At 42.2% G+C, this 16,931-nt stretch overlaps 1 protein-coding gene across 4 annotated transcripts in view; it reads right to left on the bottom strand.

Annotated features, from left to right (window-relative positions):
- The window catches only part of mtm1 (myotubularin 1), a 71,729-nt gene that overhangs the window by 34,413 nt on the left and 20,385 nt on the right, over window positions 1-16,931 (bottom strand). For all 4 annotated transcript variants that reach the window (XM_014207110.3, XM_014207111.3, NM_001173773.1 and 1 more), the window contains 2 exon segments: window positions 15,056-15,125; window positions 10,331-10,425 (listed from right to left, as the gene is read on the bottom strand). In XM_014207110.3, the coding sequence (XP_014062585.1) occupies window positions 10,331-10,425; window positions 15,056-15,125 (165 nt within the window).

Consider the following 16,931-nt stretch of genomic DNA (forward strand, 5'->3'; position numbering starts at 1 on the left):
CCACCTGTATTCACTGTGTGGTTCCACCGGAGTCTTTGAGACACACTGGGGCTTTATGAGGCTAGATCAAACTGCCGTTTCAGACCCTCCAGGCTGTGTTTTCTTCTCTCGGCTTGCCTAAAATGCAGCTTTTTGAATTTCCACAGCCTGCACATCACCCTCAAGTATAGAATGTATACACACAGGCCACTGTGATAACTGAAAAGTGCATCAACTGTGTTGTCTGTGTTTCTTTTAGATCTGGCTTCAATTTTAGCTTGATTATAGACAACTGATATCTTGTGTTCTTTTTGCTGATGGTGACTCAGTTCTTTCTGACTTCGGAAGGCCGGATGGCTAAAGCCATGATAGTGACAGGTCAGCATCTGTGGTTGTTTGTCCTGCGTTTGGCTTTTCTCCACTTAGCTGGTGGTGGAAACCTATGTCATCGTTCGTGACATAGGTGTCTACTATGGTAAACATCTGAGCATCAAAACACCTCTGTTTTTCAGTGGCAGATGTTTGAACTCTTCTGGGTGGACTATGTCTGTGTATTGTGTCCTGCGCTGAAGCCATGCTAAAGTAATGGAGCGTAGCTGTGATGGGGGCATCTGTTCCATCTTTTAAAAAAAATCCAAACATGGCCTGTAATTGTCTCCAACTGCACTTTGAGTCACATTTCTTCTGTTCACCATGTTCCTTAATTGGTACAAAGGTCCCATTTCTCCACTGGATGTTGTCTTGTAGAGGTCGGTAAAGTTAATTGCGCAGTGGATGTCCGTAAAAGGCAGGCAGTAAAGCCTTCGACTTTGTCCATGGGTTCAAGGGCATTTTTCAAACGTCCAATTGCTGCATTTGCATTTTGTTTTGTCAACTGATCACCTGTTAATGTCAACTACCCATGCGGGGTTTGAGTGTTCTTGCCATGTACTTCTATGGAAAAATTTGACATAATTTTCATTAAGTAGATTGATCGTCCTCATCATGTCTTTTGAACGTCTTTCATTTTCATCCAGTAGCCCTAAAGGAATTAAATCGGATTTCCTTGCCATTACATCTGAGTAATTGTGAGGTATGTGCCATTTAACAGACTTGTAGTGCTGAAATGATGGTAACTGTCTCACAACGACACGTCCCACAAGCTCTTAGAATTCGTTGTTGAGATATTGTTTGTCGTCAGTGTTTGGAACAAATTTGGATATAGGAAATTGAAGGACTTATATGGAGACCTGTTGTGGGAGGTGATCTACACCAACACGTTTCTGAGACGTGAAAATTTTGATCCAGTGGTAGACTTAAAAAAAATATTCTAGTCAAATGATGCAAGGTGTTACGCTGCTGTCAAATGTGTCTATTGTAAGTTGATATGGATTTCTCTGTGCATAGGCCTAGAAAAGGAGCACAGAAACAAGTTAATAAAAATAATGCTTATTCCCTAGAATGCTCAATATCAACCGAATGTAGCTGTATATTACAAACAAAAAGACAGCTCATGATTTTACATGTTATTTCATTCAAAACATTAGATCATCGTTCAGTTGAGAGGGTATCTCCTCGGATCCAGGTGATGGGATGTCAGGAAGAGCATCGATCCCTGACATTAAAACCTGGCCACAGTCAAGCTGGCCCTGATGATTGCAAACAGTTGCAAACGAGGTTCAAAACAGTTATCAGTGATCAAATGAATGCAGCAAACATACATACTGTAGCCACGCAACGCATGCTATTAAGGGCCACTACTGTGAGTTGCCATGTATAAAACACCACACTGTGTGCATACTATTCCAGCACTGCTGAGATGAGAATGTCTTTCCTCAGATCCAGAGGATGGGGCTCTCAGGAAGAGCTTCAATCCCTGGTAGCTGGACCTGTTCCCTCTCAGGCATTGGATTATAGATAGTGACATGGGTCATAACAGGTTGTTATATTAGATTAACACAGCAATGCTGACGTCGTGGCTTAGTGGTAACGCGCCAGACATCAAGGCATATGCGATTAGTGCTACCCGTCGCTCTGCCTCGCCGTCACTCGTTTCCTACTGCCTTGGTAATTGTAAAAAATAAAAACGCACAGAAAACATACACAGCCGTATTTAAAATTAACATAAACAATCAACACATTTCAATAGCTACAGTCTATACAGTGCATTCTGAAGGTATTCAGACCCCTTCCCTTATTCCATATTGTTACTTTAAAGCCTCATTCTAATGGATACATTTTTCCCCCTCATCAATCTACACACAATACCCCATAATGACAAAAAAACGTTTTTATTTTTTTATTTATAAAAAAAGTATTCAGACCCTTTGCTATGAGACTCAAAATTGATTTCAGGTGCACCCTGTTTCCATTGATCATTCTTGATGTTTCTACAACTTGATTGGAGTCCACCTGTGGTAAATTCAATTGATCGGACATGATTTGGAAAAGCACACACCTGTCTATATAAAAGGTCCCACAGTTGACAGTGCATGTCAGAGCAAAAACAAAGCCACTCCACCAATCAGGCCTTTATGGTACAGTGGCCTGATGGAAGCCACTCCTCAGTAAAAGGCACATGACAGCCCACTTGGAGTTTGCCAAAAGGCACCTAAAGACTCTCAGACCATGAGAAACAAGATTCTCTGGTCTGATGAAACCAAGATTCAACTCATTGGCCTGAATGCCAAGCGTTATGTCTGGAGGAAACCTGGCACCATCCCTATGGTGAAGCATGGTGGTGGCAGCATCAGGCTGTGGGGATGTTTTTCAGTGGCAGGGACTGGGAGACTAGTCAGGATCGAGGCAAAGATGAACGGAGCAAAGTACAGAGAGATCCTTGATGAAAACCTGCTCCAGAGTGTTCAGGACCTCAGACTCGGGGCGAAGATTCACCTTCCAACAGGACAACGACCCTATGCACACAGCCAAGACAACACGGGAGTGGCTTCGGGACAATTCTCTGAATGTCCTTGAGTGGCCCAGCCAGAGCTCGGACTGGAACTCAATCGAACATCTCTGGAGAGACCTGAAAATAACTGTGCAGCGACGCTCCCCATCCAACCTGATAGAGCTTGAGAGGATTTGCAGAGAAGAATGGGAGAAAATCCCCAAATACAGGTGTGCCAAGCTTGTAGCATCATACCCAAGAAGACTCGAGGCTGTAATTGCTGCAAAAGGTGATTCAACAAAGTACTGAGTAAGAGGGTCTGAATACTTATGTAAATGTGATATCAGGTTTTTTTCTTCTAATAAATATGCAAACATTTCTAAAAAAAAAAACTGTTTTTTTTCTTTGTAATTATGGGGTATTGTGTGTAGATTGATGAGGAAAAAAGGCAATTTAATTAATTTAAAAAATATATTTATTTTACCTTTATTTAACTAGGCAAGTCAGTTAAGAACAAATTCTTATTTTCAATGACGACCTAGGAACACTTGGGTTAACTGCCTTGCTCAGGGGCAGAACGACAGATTTGTACCTTATCAGCTCGGGGATTTGAACTTGCAACCTTTCGGTTACTAGCCCAACGCTCTAACCACTAGGCTACCCTGCCACCCAAAATAAGGCTGTAACGTAACAAAATGTGGAAAAAGTCAAGGGGTCTGAATACTTTCCAAATACACTGTACATACCATTTGATCATCGTTGTGTTGTCAGGACAAGCTACACTCCCTGCAGTCAGGACCTGGACACTCTCCATACCTCTTCTCCACTGGAGGCATTTCTCATCCCGTGACTCGCCAAACCTTTTCAATTTTGTCATTGTACTCTTCCTACACACACCGAGCCTGGACAGTTGGTCAAAGCAGCTCTTTTTGGCCCCACCATAAAGCATGACAAGCGCATTACAAAACATGGTGCACACATACATCTAGAACGTGCCCTTAAATGGGTGGCACCTGCCATGGCCATTGAGAACTTCTTTATGCAGTCTTAAGGCCTCTTCCTTGTTCCTGTAGCCACAGTCATTGAGAAAGTGCTCACACATTGCAATAATTACAGTAATCTTGGGGCTGACTTTTTCCACTTATTCAAAAGTTTATCCCATAAACTATTTCAGTGCTTAAGGACTGGTGTGTCACAGTAGAGTCCACCTTTTTACTAGCCAATCCTCTACACTTCTCAGTCACAATATTCAGTGCTTGCTTGATAACAGCTTGCGACAAACCTGGAACTTGCATCAAATACTTTGGTATTGCCCCGGGCCGATTACCTTGAAGACATATACCAATTCTTTCCAAAGGACCCCTAAGTGACTTTGTACCAGAAGTAGTTGTAAAAGTGACCTTAAATAAAAGGAAAATAAGGTTAATAATCTGAGATTGCCTCATGCATTATGCAACACATTTGCAATGATAAACTTTGCATGTGACACACAACATCGGTTATCAGTTGTTGTCAAGAACATTTTTTATATATAAATGACCTAGGCTACAACTGTCACCATGATCAACTAAAAATATTAAATGTAGCCTACACATGCGACTGCAGGACTTGTGCAACACTGCTTTCAACCTATATGATAAAAGTCTAAGAAAATTATAACGATTAATACTGGGATAATAAACAATCAAACAAAAGTTAACTTGTAGCTGCATGGCCTATTGCATTGACAAAAGTTAGCTGCAGATAGTGATGTTGTTCGGAGTTAAAGCACTTACTTTAAACTATACGGTGATCACTTTCGTTGTCACTTACAGCCGATGATGCACCAAAAACCGGTTGAATTCCTATCTGGCAGCTGGTCATCTGTCGCGGGGTTCTTGAATAGGCACAGTCTCGCCAGACTCTCAGTGCTTTCCTGAACAGACATTATTTTGGTACTTCTGGTGGTCGAGACAGCTGCGGCATATCTTTTCATCCTAAATGTAGAATTCTCTCTTTCCCCTCACATAACAGCCGATTATTTCCACGTCATTGGCACTTTATTATTTGAGTAGCATATTGTGACAGGAGCCACATACTGCTTTTGAAAACCCATCACTCAGTGTGATGGGTTTGAAGATTGGTCACAATAAAGACTATTTACTTTCACCACAAACACTGCATACATCGACATACACTACCGTTCAAAAGTTTGGGGTCACTTAGAAACGTCCTTGTTTTTGAAAGAAAATCACATTTCTTGTCCATTAAAATAACATCAAATTGATCAGAAATACAGTGTAGACATTATTAATGTTGTAAATTACTTTGGCGCTGGAAACGGCAGATTTTTAATGGACTATCTACATAGGCGTACAGAGGCCCATTATCAGCAACCATCACTCTTGACTTCCAATGGCACGTTGTGTTAGCCTTTTAAAATTATGAACTTGGATTAGCTAATTGATCATTAGAAAACCCTTTTGCAATTATGTTAGCACAGCTGAAAACTGTTGTTCTGATTTAAAGAAGCAATAAAATTGGCCTTCTTTAGACTAGTTGAGTATCTGGAGCATCCACATTTGTGGGTTCGATTACAGGCTCAAAATGGCCAGAAACAAAGAACTTTCTTCTGAAACTCGTCAGTCTATTCTTGTTCTGAGAAATGAAGGCTATTCCATGCGAGAAATTGCCAAGAAACTGAAGATCTCGTAAAACGCTGTGTGCTATTCCCTTCACAGAACAGTGCAAACTGTCTCTAACCAGAATAGAAAGACGAGAGGGAGGCCCCGGTGCACAACTGAGCAAGAGGACAAGTACATTAGTGTCTAGTTTGAGAAACAGACGCCTCACAAGTCCTCAACTGGCAGCTTCATTAAATAGTACCCGCAAAACACCAGTCTCAACTTTAAGAGTGAGGAGGCGACTCTGGAATGCTGGCCTTCTAGGCAGAGTTCCTCTGTCCAGTGTCTGTGTTCTTTTGCCCATCTTAATCTTTTATTTTTATTGTCCAGTCTGAGATATGGCTTTTTCTTTGCAACTCTGCCTAGAAGGCCAGCATCCCGGAGTTGCCTCTTCACTGTTGACGTTGAGACTGGTGTAAACATAATGCATAAAGTGTCTTAATAGGGTGTTGGACCACCACGAGACCCCCAGAACAGCTTCAATGCGCCTTGCCATAGATTATACTGTCTGAAACTCTATTGGAGGGATGCGACACCATTCTTACACGAGAAATGCGCCGCTCCAGAAAGTGTTCAGTTGAGTTGAGATCTGTTGCCACACACACACCCAATGTTCCTTTGAAACACCTCTTTCAAAGTCACAGATTTCTTCTAGCCATGATAGCCAAAATAATTTTTATAGATGGAATGTTTTAATTGCTTAATTAACTCAGGAACCACACCTGTGTGGAAGCACCTGCCTTGTATCCCTCATTGAATCAAGTGTTTCCTTTATTTTGGCAGTTACCTGTATGTGCGTCCTTTTGGAAGCAGGTGTGTTTCTTGGAGCATTGCTATATCAATATGGTTTCTTGATAGGATATCAAGACAGCTGGAATGTTTGATAGGACAATTTTCAAATTCGAAGAGAGAATAGCTAGTGTTTCCAATGTTTTTCAAAAAGGAATGTTATATTAAATGAAATAATTGTTATCTTTAGGTTTGATAAGCCCATGGACGTGTAACAAAAAGCAGGACCCACAGGGAAACCCACCGATTGGTCGTTCCACACCCAGAAAATCCTCCCTGTAAATCATTCGTTCACTGTTGATAGAGTCCTAAAAATGTTTTGCATGTCAGCAGTCAAGTTAAGATATTGGACTTGCAAGAAGCAAAATTGTTACTGACCACATCAACATGGTGATGCAAAATGCACCATCCCTTTAAGGTATTGAAAACTAAATGAAGCAGAACATTAAAAAAAGTTTAGTTAGCAGACTTGAGGAGTTAGGGTAGGTAAATGAATAAAAAAGAAAAACTTAAAAAAAATATATAACAAAAATATATGCAAGCCTAAACAGTTAAATAGGATAGCTGTAGGAACAATAGCTTTTAGCTTAATCCATTGTCATAATATATTATTAGCAATATGGTTTATATGACCTCAAACATACATTTGCCCTCCATTTGTATTATAGATTCAAGTGCTCCATACTATGTACAAAAAAAGAAGAGGGTATGTGCAAGAAATGCAGTCTATAATCAAGAACTTCACAATCATTCCTCATGACCTGTAGGCAGGGCTCTAAAGTGCGACCAATTTGGTAGCAGATGCAACAAAAACAATTGCTGCGTGACCAGTACTTTTATTTTGGGAGCACTGTGCGACAAAGAAAATGCATAACAATATTTTGCCGCAACACTTCTCATACAAGAAAGGCTGATACGTTGTTTACAAATCATAACCAATTAAATTGCTACAAATGTATCTAAATAAACCAATCACACACCAGGCACAACCAATCCCTTTTCCTGCAAACTTTCTCTTAGATCTGTGCCGCTCCTTTCTGTCAGCTATATGACATTAGCTAGCTAGCAAGAACAACAATGAAACATGGTGGATTTTCAGCTTTCTTGAACAAAAAAAAAAAAAAAACGATGAAATGATCAAGCACAACCAGAAGATGAGGACAATGTCAGAGACGTTGCCACATGATCCACCTCTTCAGAAAAATATCTACATGTTTCGAGAGGGTTGCTTCGCAAATTCAAGTGGCTAAGGAGGGACAAAACTAGCAACAACGGTCTGTTAGTACTGTCGAAAGTGGGGCGTAATAGCAAGGAAGACACATTTTGCTACTGGGTCGAGCAACCTAAAAAACACACGAGTCGTTGCTAAAACACAACTTAAGCCAAAAGCACATCAAGTACATTAAGACAGGGGTTGGAGCAACATCACTAAGTCCACTACCATGCAGCCATATTTGACAGGCAACAACACGTGGCAGCCCAAGCCGGTCAACAGGCCAAGCTAACTGAGCTAGAGTCGATGAAATTTAACACCACTTACTGCATTGCCAAAGAGATGGTTTTTACCAAATTCAGACGCATGTATTCTCCCAGAAAAATAATGGACTACAAATCAACCCAACACATGGAAATGAGTTGTCCTGCACAAACATTATTATAATTTGGCACTATCGCGGACACTATCCGGGAGGACGGTTAGTGCAATCAGTGTTCATAGGGACGTCCCTACCCTAACAGCAGGTTGATTCTAGATAAAACAAAAATCATTAGTTATTGTGAGGAAACTAAACATGTATTTAATTATCCAAGTATCAGTTCATAGTTAGCATGTTACAACATGTATATTATTACATAGTTTTGTATTATATATTATTTTCTGTTAGCTGAATGAGGTAATGGATAAAAGTTTATAGTTGCACTTTTAAATGCAATAAATGTTATGTTTTCATCACCTATATAAATATGTTTGCTGTTGCACTTTTGATTACAATAAATGTTCCGTTTTGTAGGTTACATTTATTTGTACAAAACGAATTACCTATGTAAATAGTATTCAAAAGTGCCACAAGCAAACCTATTTAACATAGGTAATTTGTTTTGAACAAACAAATGTAATATACAAAAACAAAACATTGATATTATTCAAAAGTACAACAGCAAACCTATCAATGTTCTGTATATTACATTAGTTTGTCCAAAACGAATAACTATTGTAAATATCTTTGCAGTTGCACTTTTGAATACATCATCAAGGTAACAACTGATGACAATTAAGAATGAAGTCATTTTTTCTGGTGCTCTTTATCTTTTGAAGTTAGGAGCACCAGTGCTATCAATTACAAAAGTTAATTTAGAGCCCTGCCTGTAGGCCATGTCCTCCCTGGGAGATAAATTCAATAGCCTAAATGGGAGGAAAGCAATCAAAAGGAAGAAAAAAAGATAGGGGAATAGCTACCAACTTATAGTCACATATTTAGCCCATGTAGGGATTCACCTCAATATATTGTCCGTTGTTCGTTAATTGGAGTGGTGTTGTCACTGTGTTAATGTCCTGGACCATAGGCAATACAATAATAACAAATTCCAATGATCAGCAATAACAGTAATAATGAGAGCGTTGGACTTGTAACCGAAAGGTTGCAAGATCGAATCCCCGAGCTGACACGCTAAAAATCTGTCATTCTGCCCCTGAACAAGGCAGTTAAACCCACTGTTCCTAGGCCGTCACTGAAAATAAGAATTTGTTCTTAACTAACTAGTTAAATAAAGGTATAAATGGATAGCACACCAGAATATTGAGCCAGTCATGATGGGGTTCCATCTGTCGACTCGTCCCCTTGTGTGTTGGTCTTAATGTGATTCTAAAATAAGTCCTGTGCTTCCTTGCATGTTGTGTTCAAGGAATGTCAAGATGAGTTTTGCATGAAGGCGCATCTCAGATTTAGCTCGTGTAGCTGGGATCTCACCTAATTGTAGGTTGCCCTCTGTTTTAGCAGCTCGACACTCAGGTCTGGGTAGATGTTAATACTCTTCTCCTAATAGGTCAGAGCCCCCAATTCCGCTGCAAGGCGAACAATTAATCCACCGTTTGACTAGGATTCGTTCAATCATACAGCGAGAGTCGTTGCCGAGAGGACCCGTTTGATGCGCAATGTTAAAAATCGCCGGCACGGGACCCAGCTTCTCCTACTCGAACAGGTCATAGAAAATATTTGTCATGAAGGAAGTTGGGTTGCCCTCTTCCACACCCGTTTCTAGTCCTATGATCCGCACAGTGAATTTACAGCAATGATTTAAGTGAACCCGTTTTCTCTTTTAGGAGATTGATTGCCTATTCTAGTTTAGCTCGCGCTAATCTTAGCTCGCGTTTCCAGGTCATGGAGCCTCAGCTCTGTCGCATTGGCTGCTTTCTTCAGACTTTCCACTTTAGTTGAAAAGATATCTACTTTAGAAGTGAGCACGGCTAGTGAAGTCGAGGGCAGAGGTAATCTCCTCACAGACAATCTCTCGGATAGTAGCGGCCAGCTCTTTCTGCTGTCTGGTGTTGAGAGCCGCCACGTTCCCACAGGACAGATTATGCCAACTGCTGAAGCGAAATAGACCTGCTAGTTTTTTTTTCTTGTAATACAATGAACGTCCCACACCTTAACATGGTGTTTACTAGTGAAGACTTTTACTAAACAAGTCTGTTCATTTTTTGTAATTCTGCAACAAAAAAAAGCCACGATAAGGCCACGCGTTTCAATGCATGCCACCGGAACCGGTGACTGTGGATTTCTCATAGGCTCTTTGATTTCTTGGTCAAACAGTTCATTGACAAGGAGTAGTTAAGTATATAGCAGTCATGTTATTTAGAGAGTTAGACTGACTGGGTGATCTGATGCCTTCCATCTGTCTGCCACACAAGACGCAACCACCACGACAGGTGTGCGGTGTGTGTGTGTGTGTGTGCTTTGTCCCAGCGGTACTCCCTGTGAGTGTGTACGCGTGTGTGAGACTCTCAGTCGGTGTGTGTGTGTGTACTACTCACTGCGTCTGCACTCTTGAAGTACAGTCTGTAGTTAGTAATGAAGACTTTCCCTTTGACAGGTCCGCTGAATGGACATATGTACATTATGTCTTTGTCTTGGGGGGGGGGGAAAGAGAGAGTAATATAAGAATGACCAAGAATATCCAACGCACACGTACCCACACAAACTCAGAACAAACCATGATGTAAACACTACAGCAAGAACAAAAAAAGCTTTTCAAAAGCTGTATTCAACCAGTCTTAACATTATCCAAGCAATAAATAACATTGGCAGAAGTGATCCCAGAGAGCGAGTGTGAGGAGATAGAGTAATGTTAACTGTTCATTTTCTTTTCTCCCCCTTTTGTTTGTCTATTTCACTTCCTTTGGCAATGTAAACATATGTTTCCCATGCCAATAAAGCCCTTTGAATTGGAGGAGAGACAAATTGAGAGAGCGATAGCGACATTATAACTACTCTGGAACAATGCAAGTTGACACGGCTGGGGAGAGTAGGTTCTATATTGAGCCTCTCCTGTGACAACCCCAACAGAAATCTCCTCCCTACCACCTCTCATGTTATATTTACTGTAAACACACCACGTTTCGGTGTGGGCGGTATACTGTATATACAGTGCATTTGGAAAGTGTTCAGGACCCTAGACTTTTTCCACATTGTTATGTTACAGCTTTATTCCAAAACGGATTAAATCGTTTTTTTCCCCCCTCAATCTACACACACACACACACACACACACTCTCACTCAACACTCCATAATGAAAAAGCAAAAACTGTTTAGAAATTTTATAAAATGTATTAAAAATAAACTGAAATATCACATTTACATAAAGTATTCAGACCCTTTACTCAGTACTTTGTTGAAGCACATTTGGCAGCGATTACAGACTTGACACTTGTATGACGTTACAAGCTTGGCACACATGTATTTGGGACGTTTCTCACATTCTTCTCTGCAGATCTTCTCAAGCTCTGTCAGGTTGGATGGGGATTGTCACAGCACAGCTATTTTCAGGTCTCTCCAGAGATGTTCGATCAGTTTCAAGTCCGGGCTCTGGTGGGGCCACTCAAGGACATTCAGAGACTTGTCGCTGAGCCCCTCCTGCGTTGTCTTGGCTGTGTGCTTATAGTTATTGTCCTGTTGGAAGGTGAACCTTCGCCCCAGTCTGAGGTCCTGAGCGCTCTGGAGTAGGTTTTCATCAAGGATCTCTTTACTTTGCTCCGTTCATCTTTCCCTAAATCCTGACTAGTCTCTCTGCCACTGAAAAACATCCCTACAGCATGAGGCTGCCACCACCATGCTTCACCGCAGGGATGGTACGGGGTTTCCTCCAGATGTGAAGCTTGGCATTCAGGCCAAAGAGTTCAATCTTGGTTTCATCAGACCAGAGAATCTTGTTTAGGTGCCTTTCGCAAACTGGTACGGGCTGTCGTGCCTTTTTCATAAAGGCCTGATTGGTGGAGTGCTGCAGAGATGGTTGTCCTTCTGGAAGGTTATCCCATCTCCGCAGAGAACTCTGTCAGAGTGACAAATCGGGTTCTTGGTCACCTCCCTGACCAAGGCCCTTCTCCCGATTGCTCAGTTTGGCCGGGCAGCCAGCTCTAGGAAGAGTCTTCGCGTTTCCAAACTTCTTCCATTTAAGAATGATGGAGGCCACTGTGTTCTTGGGGCCCTTCAATGCTGCAGACATTTTTTGGTACCCTTCCCCAGTTCTGTGCCTCGACACAATCTTGTCTTGGAGCTCTACGGACAATTCCTTCGACCTCATGGCTTAGGTTTTGCTCTGACATGCATTGTCAATTGTGGGACCTTATATAGACAGGTGTGTGCCTTTCCAAATCATGCCCAATCAATTGAATTTATCACAGGTGGACTCCAATCAAGTTGTAGAAACATCAAGGATGATCAATGGAAACAGGATGAACCTTTCGAGTCTCATAGCAAAGGGTCTGAATACTTATGCAAATAAGATATGTTTTTTATTTTTAATACATTTGGAAACATTTCTAAAAACCTGTTTTTGCTTTGTCATTATGGGTTATTATGTGATGAGAATTTTTATTAATAAAATGTACAGTGCCAAGAAAAAGTATGTGAACCCATTGGAAATTACAGTGGAAAGTTGCAAGATTGTTATAATACTTTTATTGCATCAAATGGTTGTTTTATGCAACAGAATAGAGTATTCTGTTAACTACTGTGTGTGTTCTACTGATGATGGACCTCTGGGAGATAACACTGTCAGGAGATTTACAATGTCTTTTGGGTGATAAAACCTAAAGAGCATTCCAGAGCATGAGTTAATGTTCCTGTTCTATACCGTACCAGGGAGAGATGGTTCCAGTTTGGAGTCGGAGGGCCAGACACTGGTCTCTACACAATGAAAACTGTTGACACAGCAGATACTGTCCGCTATGTATTATAGGTATCTTTCATACATATCTTAACCTTGTGACCCATTCTATATATCTGTTGTTCATCATGTAGGTTGAAAGGGGTGTATCTTGGCTATAAAAGACCTTTGTACTTTTGTCTCGGGGCTCTCAACGAATCATCTGAGCGTGAATCGTCAACCAGCCATCATTATCGTAGAGCACTCAATCGATTCACTTTATATGTGTGTGTTGTATTGACCTGCTCCCATATTAATAAGTGATTAAAGATTTAGTTTAAGTATAACTCTGACTTGTGTGCTAAGTTTGTCTCTCCTCATTTGATAGTAAAGAAATTAACCACCACAAAATACCTGGATTTCTGCATAAATTGGTCATAAAATTTGATCTGATCTTCATCTACATCACAACAGACAAACAACAGTCTGTTTAAACTAATAACAAACAATGATACGTTTTCATGTCTTTATTGAACACACCGTGTAAACATTCACAGTGCAGGGTGGGAAAAGTATGTGAACTCTTGTATTTAATAACTGGTTGGCCCTCCTTTGGCAGCAATAACCTCAACCAAATGTTTTCTGTAGTTGCAGATCAGCCCTGCCCAACGGTCAGGAGGAACTTTGGACCATTCCTCTTTACAAAACTGTTTCAGTTCAGCAATATTCTTGGGACGTCTGGTGTGAACTGCTCTCTTGAGGTCATGCCACAGCATCTCAAATCGGGTTGAGGTCAGGACTCTGACTGGGCCACTCCAGAAGGGGTATTTTCTTCTGTTGAAGCCATTCTGTTGAATTACTTCTGTGTTTTGGGTCGTTGTCCTGTTGCGTCACCCAACTTCATTTGAGCTTCAATTGGCGGACAGATAGCCTTACATTCTCCTGCAAAATGTCTTGATAAACTTGGGAATTCATTTTTCCATCTGATAGCAAGCTGTCCAGGCCCTGAGGCAGCAAAGCAGCCCCAAACCATGATGCTCCCTCCACCATACAGTTGGGATGAGGTTTTGATGTTGGTGTGCTGTGCCTTTTTTTCTCCACACATAGTGCTGTGTGTTCCTTCCAAACAACTCAACTGTAGTTTCATCTGTCCACAGAATATTTTGCCAGTAGCGCTGTGGAACATCCAGGTGCACTTTTGCAAACTTCAGACGTGCAGCAATGTTTTTTTTGGACAGCAGTGGCTTCTTCCGTGGTGTCCTCCCATGAACACCATTCTTGTTTAGATTTCTGTAAGTCTTTAGCTGACACTCTAGGATTATTCTTAACCTCATTGAGCATTCTGCGCTGTGCTCTTGCAGTCATCTTTGCAGGACGGCTACTCCTAGGGAGAGTAGCAACAGTGCTGAACTTTTTCCATTTATAGAGAATTTGTCTTACCGTGTACTGATGAACATCAAGGCTTTTAGAGATATTTTTGTAACCCTTTCCAGCTTAATGCAAGTCAACAATTCTTAATCTTCTGAGATCTCTTTTGTTCGAGGCATGGTTCACATCAAGCAATGCTTCTAGTGAATAGCAAACTCAAATTTCTTGAGTGTTTTTTTATAGGGCAAGGCAGCTCTAACCAACCTCATCTCATTGATTGGACTCCACGTTAGCTGACTCCTGACTCCAATTAGCTTTTGGAGAAGTCATTAGCCTAGGGGTTCACATACCTTTTCCAACCTACACTGTGAATGTTTGTTTAAATTATGTATTCGATATAGACAAGAAAATACAATCATTTGTGTGTTATTAGTTTAAGCACACTGTTTGTTGTGACTTAGATGAAGATCAGATCAAATTTGATGACCAATTTAAGGGTTTACATACATTATACGGTGGTAAGAAGAAAAGTATCAATTTTAGAATAAGTCTATCGTAACAAAATGTGGAAAAAGTCAAGGGGTCTGAATACTTTCCGAACGCACTGTAAGTATTCTAAGACACCAACTACTGCAGCTGAATGATGTCACCAACTTTCAAGGCTAGAGAAAAAAAACATGAGTTCTTCCTGTTACGAGAAGTTCCTCTAAGACAGCTAGAGAAAGGTTACAAGGCTAAATACAGATCACATTCAAGAAATCCTATATGATGTAACCATCTATGGAATCTGAAACTAACCACTAGTGACAGTTGCTGTTATGAGAGGTTCCTTTAAGACAGAGAGAGCGAATCTCAATATTTCCTCAATTCTTTTTCTTCCCTCTCAAAGCACATTGGAGCAGAAGATCTGAGGCTCCTCCACTCAGATCTTCACCTCCAATATGTTTTGAGGAGGCGAGGAGCGAGGATGCACGCAATCAAATAAATACAATTGAGATTCACCCAGAAACAGCTTAGAAAACTCACCTATGACTCTCTCCTCTCCGGGCAGTAAGGTGACTGCCAGTGGTTCCATCTTCAGACTCTCTCTGGATGCCTGCCATCAAAACAGACAGAGGAACATTAATAGGGCTCACACACACACGCCTCCTTACAGAGAAAGATGCACACTGCATTTACTTCCTGCTTTGCTCCTAGGTTCGAAATACACAGGTTAAGACAAGAGGATCCTAATATTTACATTTACATTTAAGTCATTTAGCAGACGCTCTTATCCAGAGCGACTTACAAAATGGTGCATTCACCTTATGATATCCAGTGGAACAACCACTTTACAATAGTGCATCTAAATCTTTTAAGGGGGGGGGGGGTTAGAAGGATTACTTTATCCTATCCTAGGTATTCCTTAAAGAGGTGGGGTTTCAGGTGTCTCCGGAAGGTGGTGATTGACTCCGCTGTCCTGGCGTCGTGAGGGAGCTTGTTCCACCATTGGGGTGCCAGAGCAGCGAACAGTTTTGACTGGGCTGAGCGGGAACTGTGCTTCCTCAGAGGTAGGGGGGCCAGCAGGCCAGAGGTGGATGAACGCAGTGCCCTTGTTTGGGTGTAGGGCCTGATCAGAGCCTGAAGGTATGGAGGTGCCGTTCCCTTCACAGCTCCGTAGGCAATCACCATGGTCTTGTAGCGGATGCGAGCTTCAACTGGAAGCCAGTGGAGAGAGCGGAGGAGCGGGGTGACGTGAGAGAACTTGGGAAGGTTGAACACCAGACGGGCTGCGGCGTTCTGGATGAGTTGTAGGGGTTTAATGGCACAGGCAGGGAGCCCAGCCAACAGCGACTTGCAGTAATCCAGACGGGAGATGACAAGTGCCTGGATTAGGACCTGCGCCGCTTCCTGTGTGAGGCAGGGTCGTACTCTGCGAATGTTGTAGAGCATGAACCTACAGGATCGGGTCACCGCCTTGATGTTAGTGGAGAACGACAGGGTGTTGTCCAGGATCACGCCAAGGTTCTTAGCACTCTGGGAGGAGGACACAAGGGAGTTGTCAACCGTGATGGCGAGATCATGGAACGGGCAGTCCTTCCCCGGGAGGAAGAGCAGCTCCGTCTTGCCGAGGTTCAGCTTGAGCTGGTGATCCGTCATCCACACTGATATGTCTGACAGACATGCAGAGATGCGATTCGCCGCCTGGTCATCAGAAGGGGGAAAGGAGAAGATTAATTGTGTGTCGTCTGCATAGCAATGATAGGAGAGACCATGTGAGGATATGACAGAGCCAAGTGACTTGGTGTATAGCGAGAATAGGAGAGGGCCTAGAACAGAGCCCTGGGGGACACCAGTGGTGAGAGCGCATGGTGCGGAGACAGATTCTCGCCACGCCACCTGGTAGGAGCGACCTGTCAGGTAGGACGCAATCCAAGCGTGGGCCGCGCCGGAGATGCCCAACTCGGAGAGGGTGGAGAGGAGGATCTGATGGTTCACAGTATCAAAGGCAGCAGATAGGTCTAGAAGGATGAGAGCAGAGGAGAGAGAGTTAGCTTTAGCAGTGCGGAGAGCCTCCGTGACACAGAGAAGAGCAGTCTCAGTTGAATGCCCAGTCTTGAAACCTGACTGATTAGGATCAAGAAGGTCATTCTGAGAGAGATAGCAGGAGAGCTGGCCAAGGACGGCACGTTCAAGAGTTTTGGAGAGAAAAGAAAGAAGGGATACTGGTCTGTAGTTGTTGACATCGGAGGGATCGAGTGTAGGTTTTTTCAGAAGGGGTGCACATCTCGCTCTCTTGAAGACGGAAGGGACGTAGCCAGCGGTCAAGGATGAGTTGATGAGCGAGGTGAGGAAGGGAAGAAGGTCTCCGGAAATGGTCTGGAGAAGAGAGGAGGGGATAGGGTCAAGTGGGCAGGTTGTT

Source organism: Salmo salar, chromosome 07, assembly GCF_965601325.2.
Source record: "Salmo salar chromosome 07, fSalSal1, whole genome shotgun sequence".
NCBI classification, from domain to species: domain Eukaryota; kingdom Metazoa; phylum Chordata; class Actinopteri; order Salmoniformes; family Salmonidae; genus Salmo; species Salmo salar.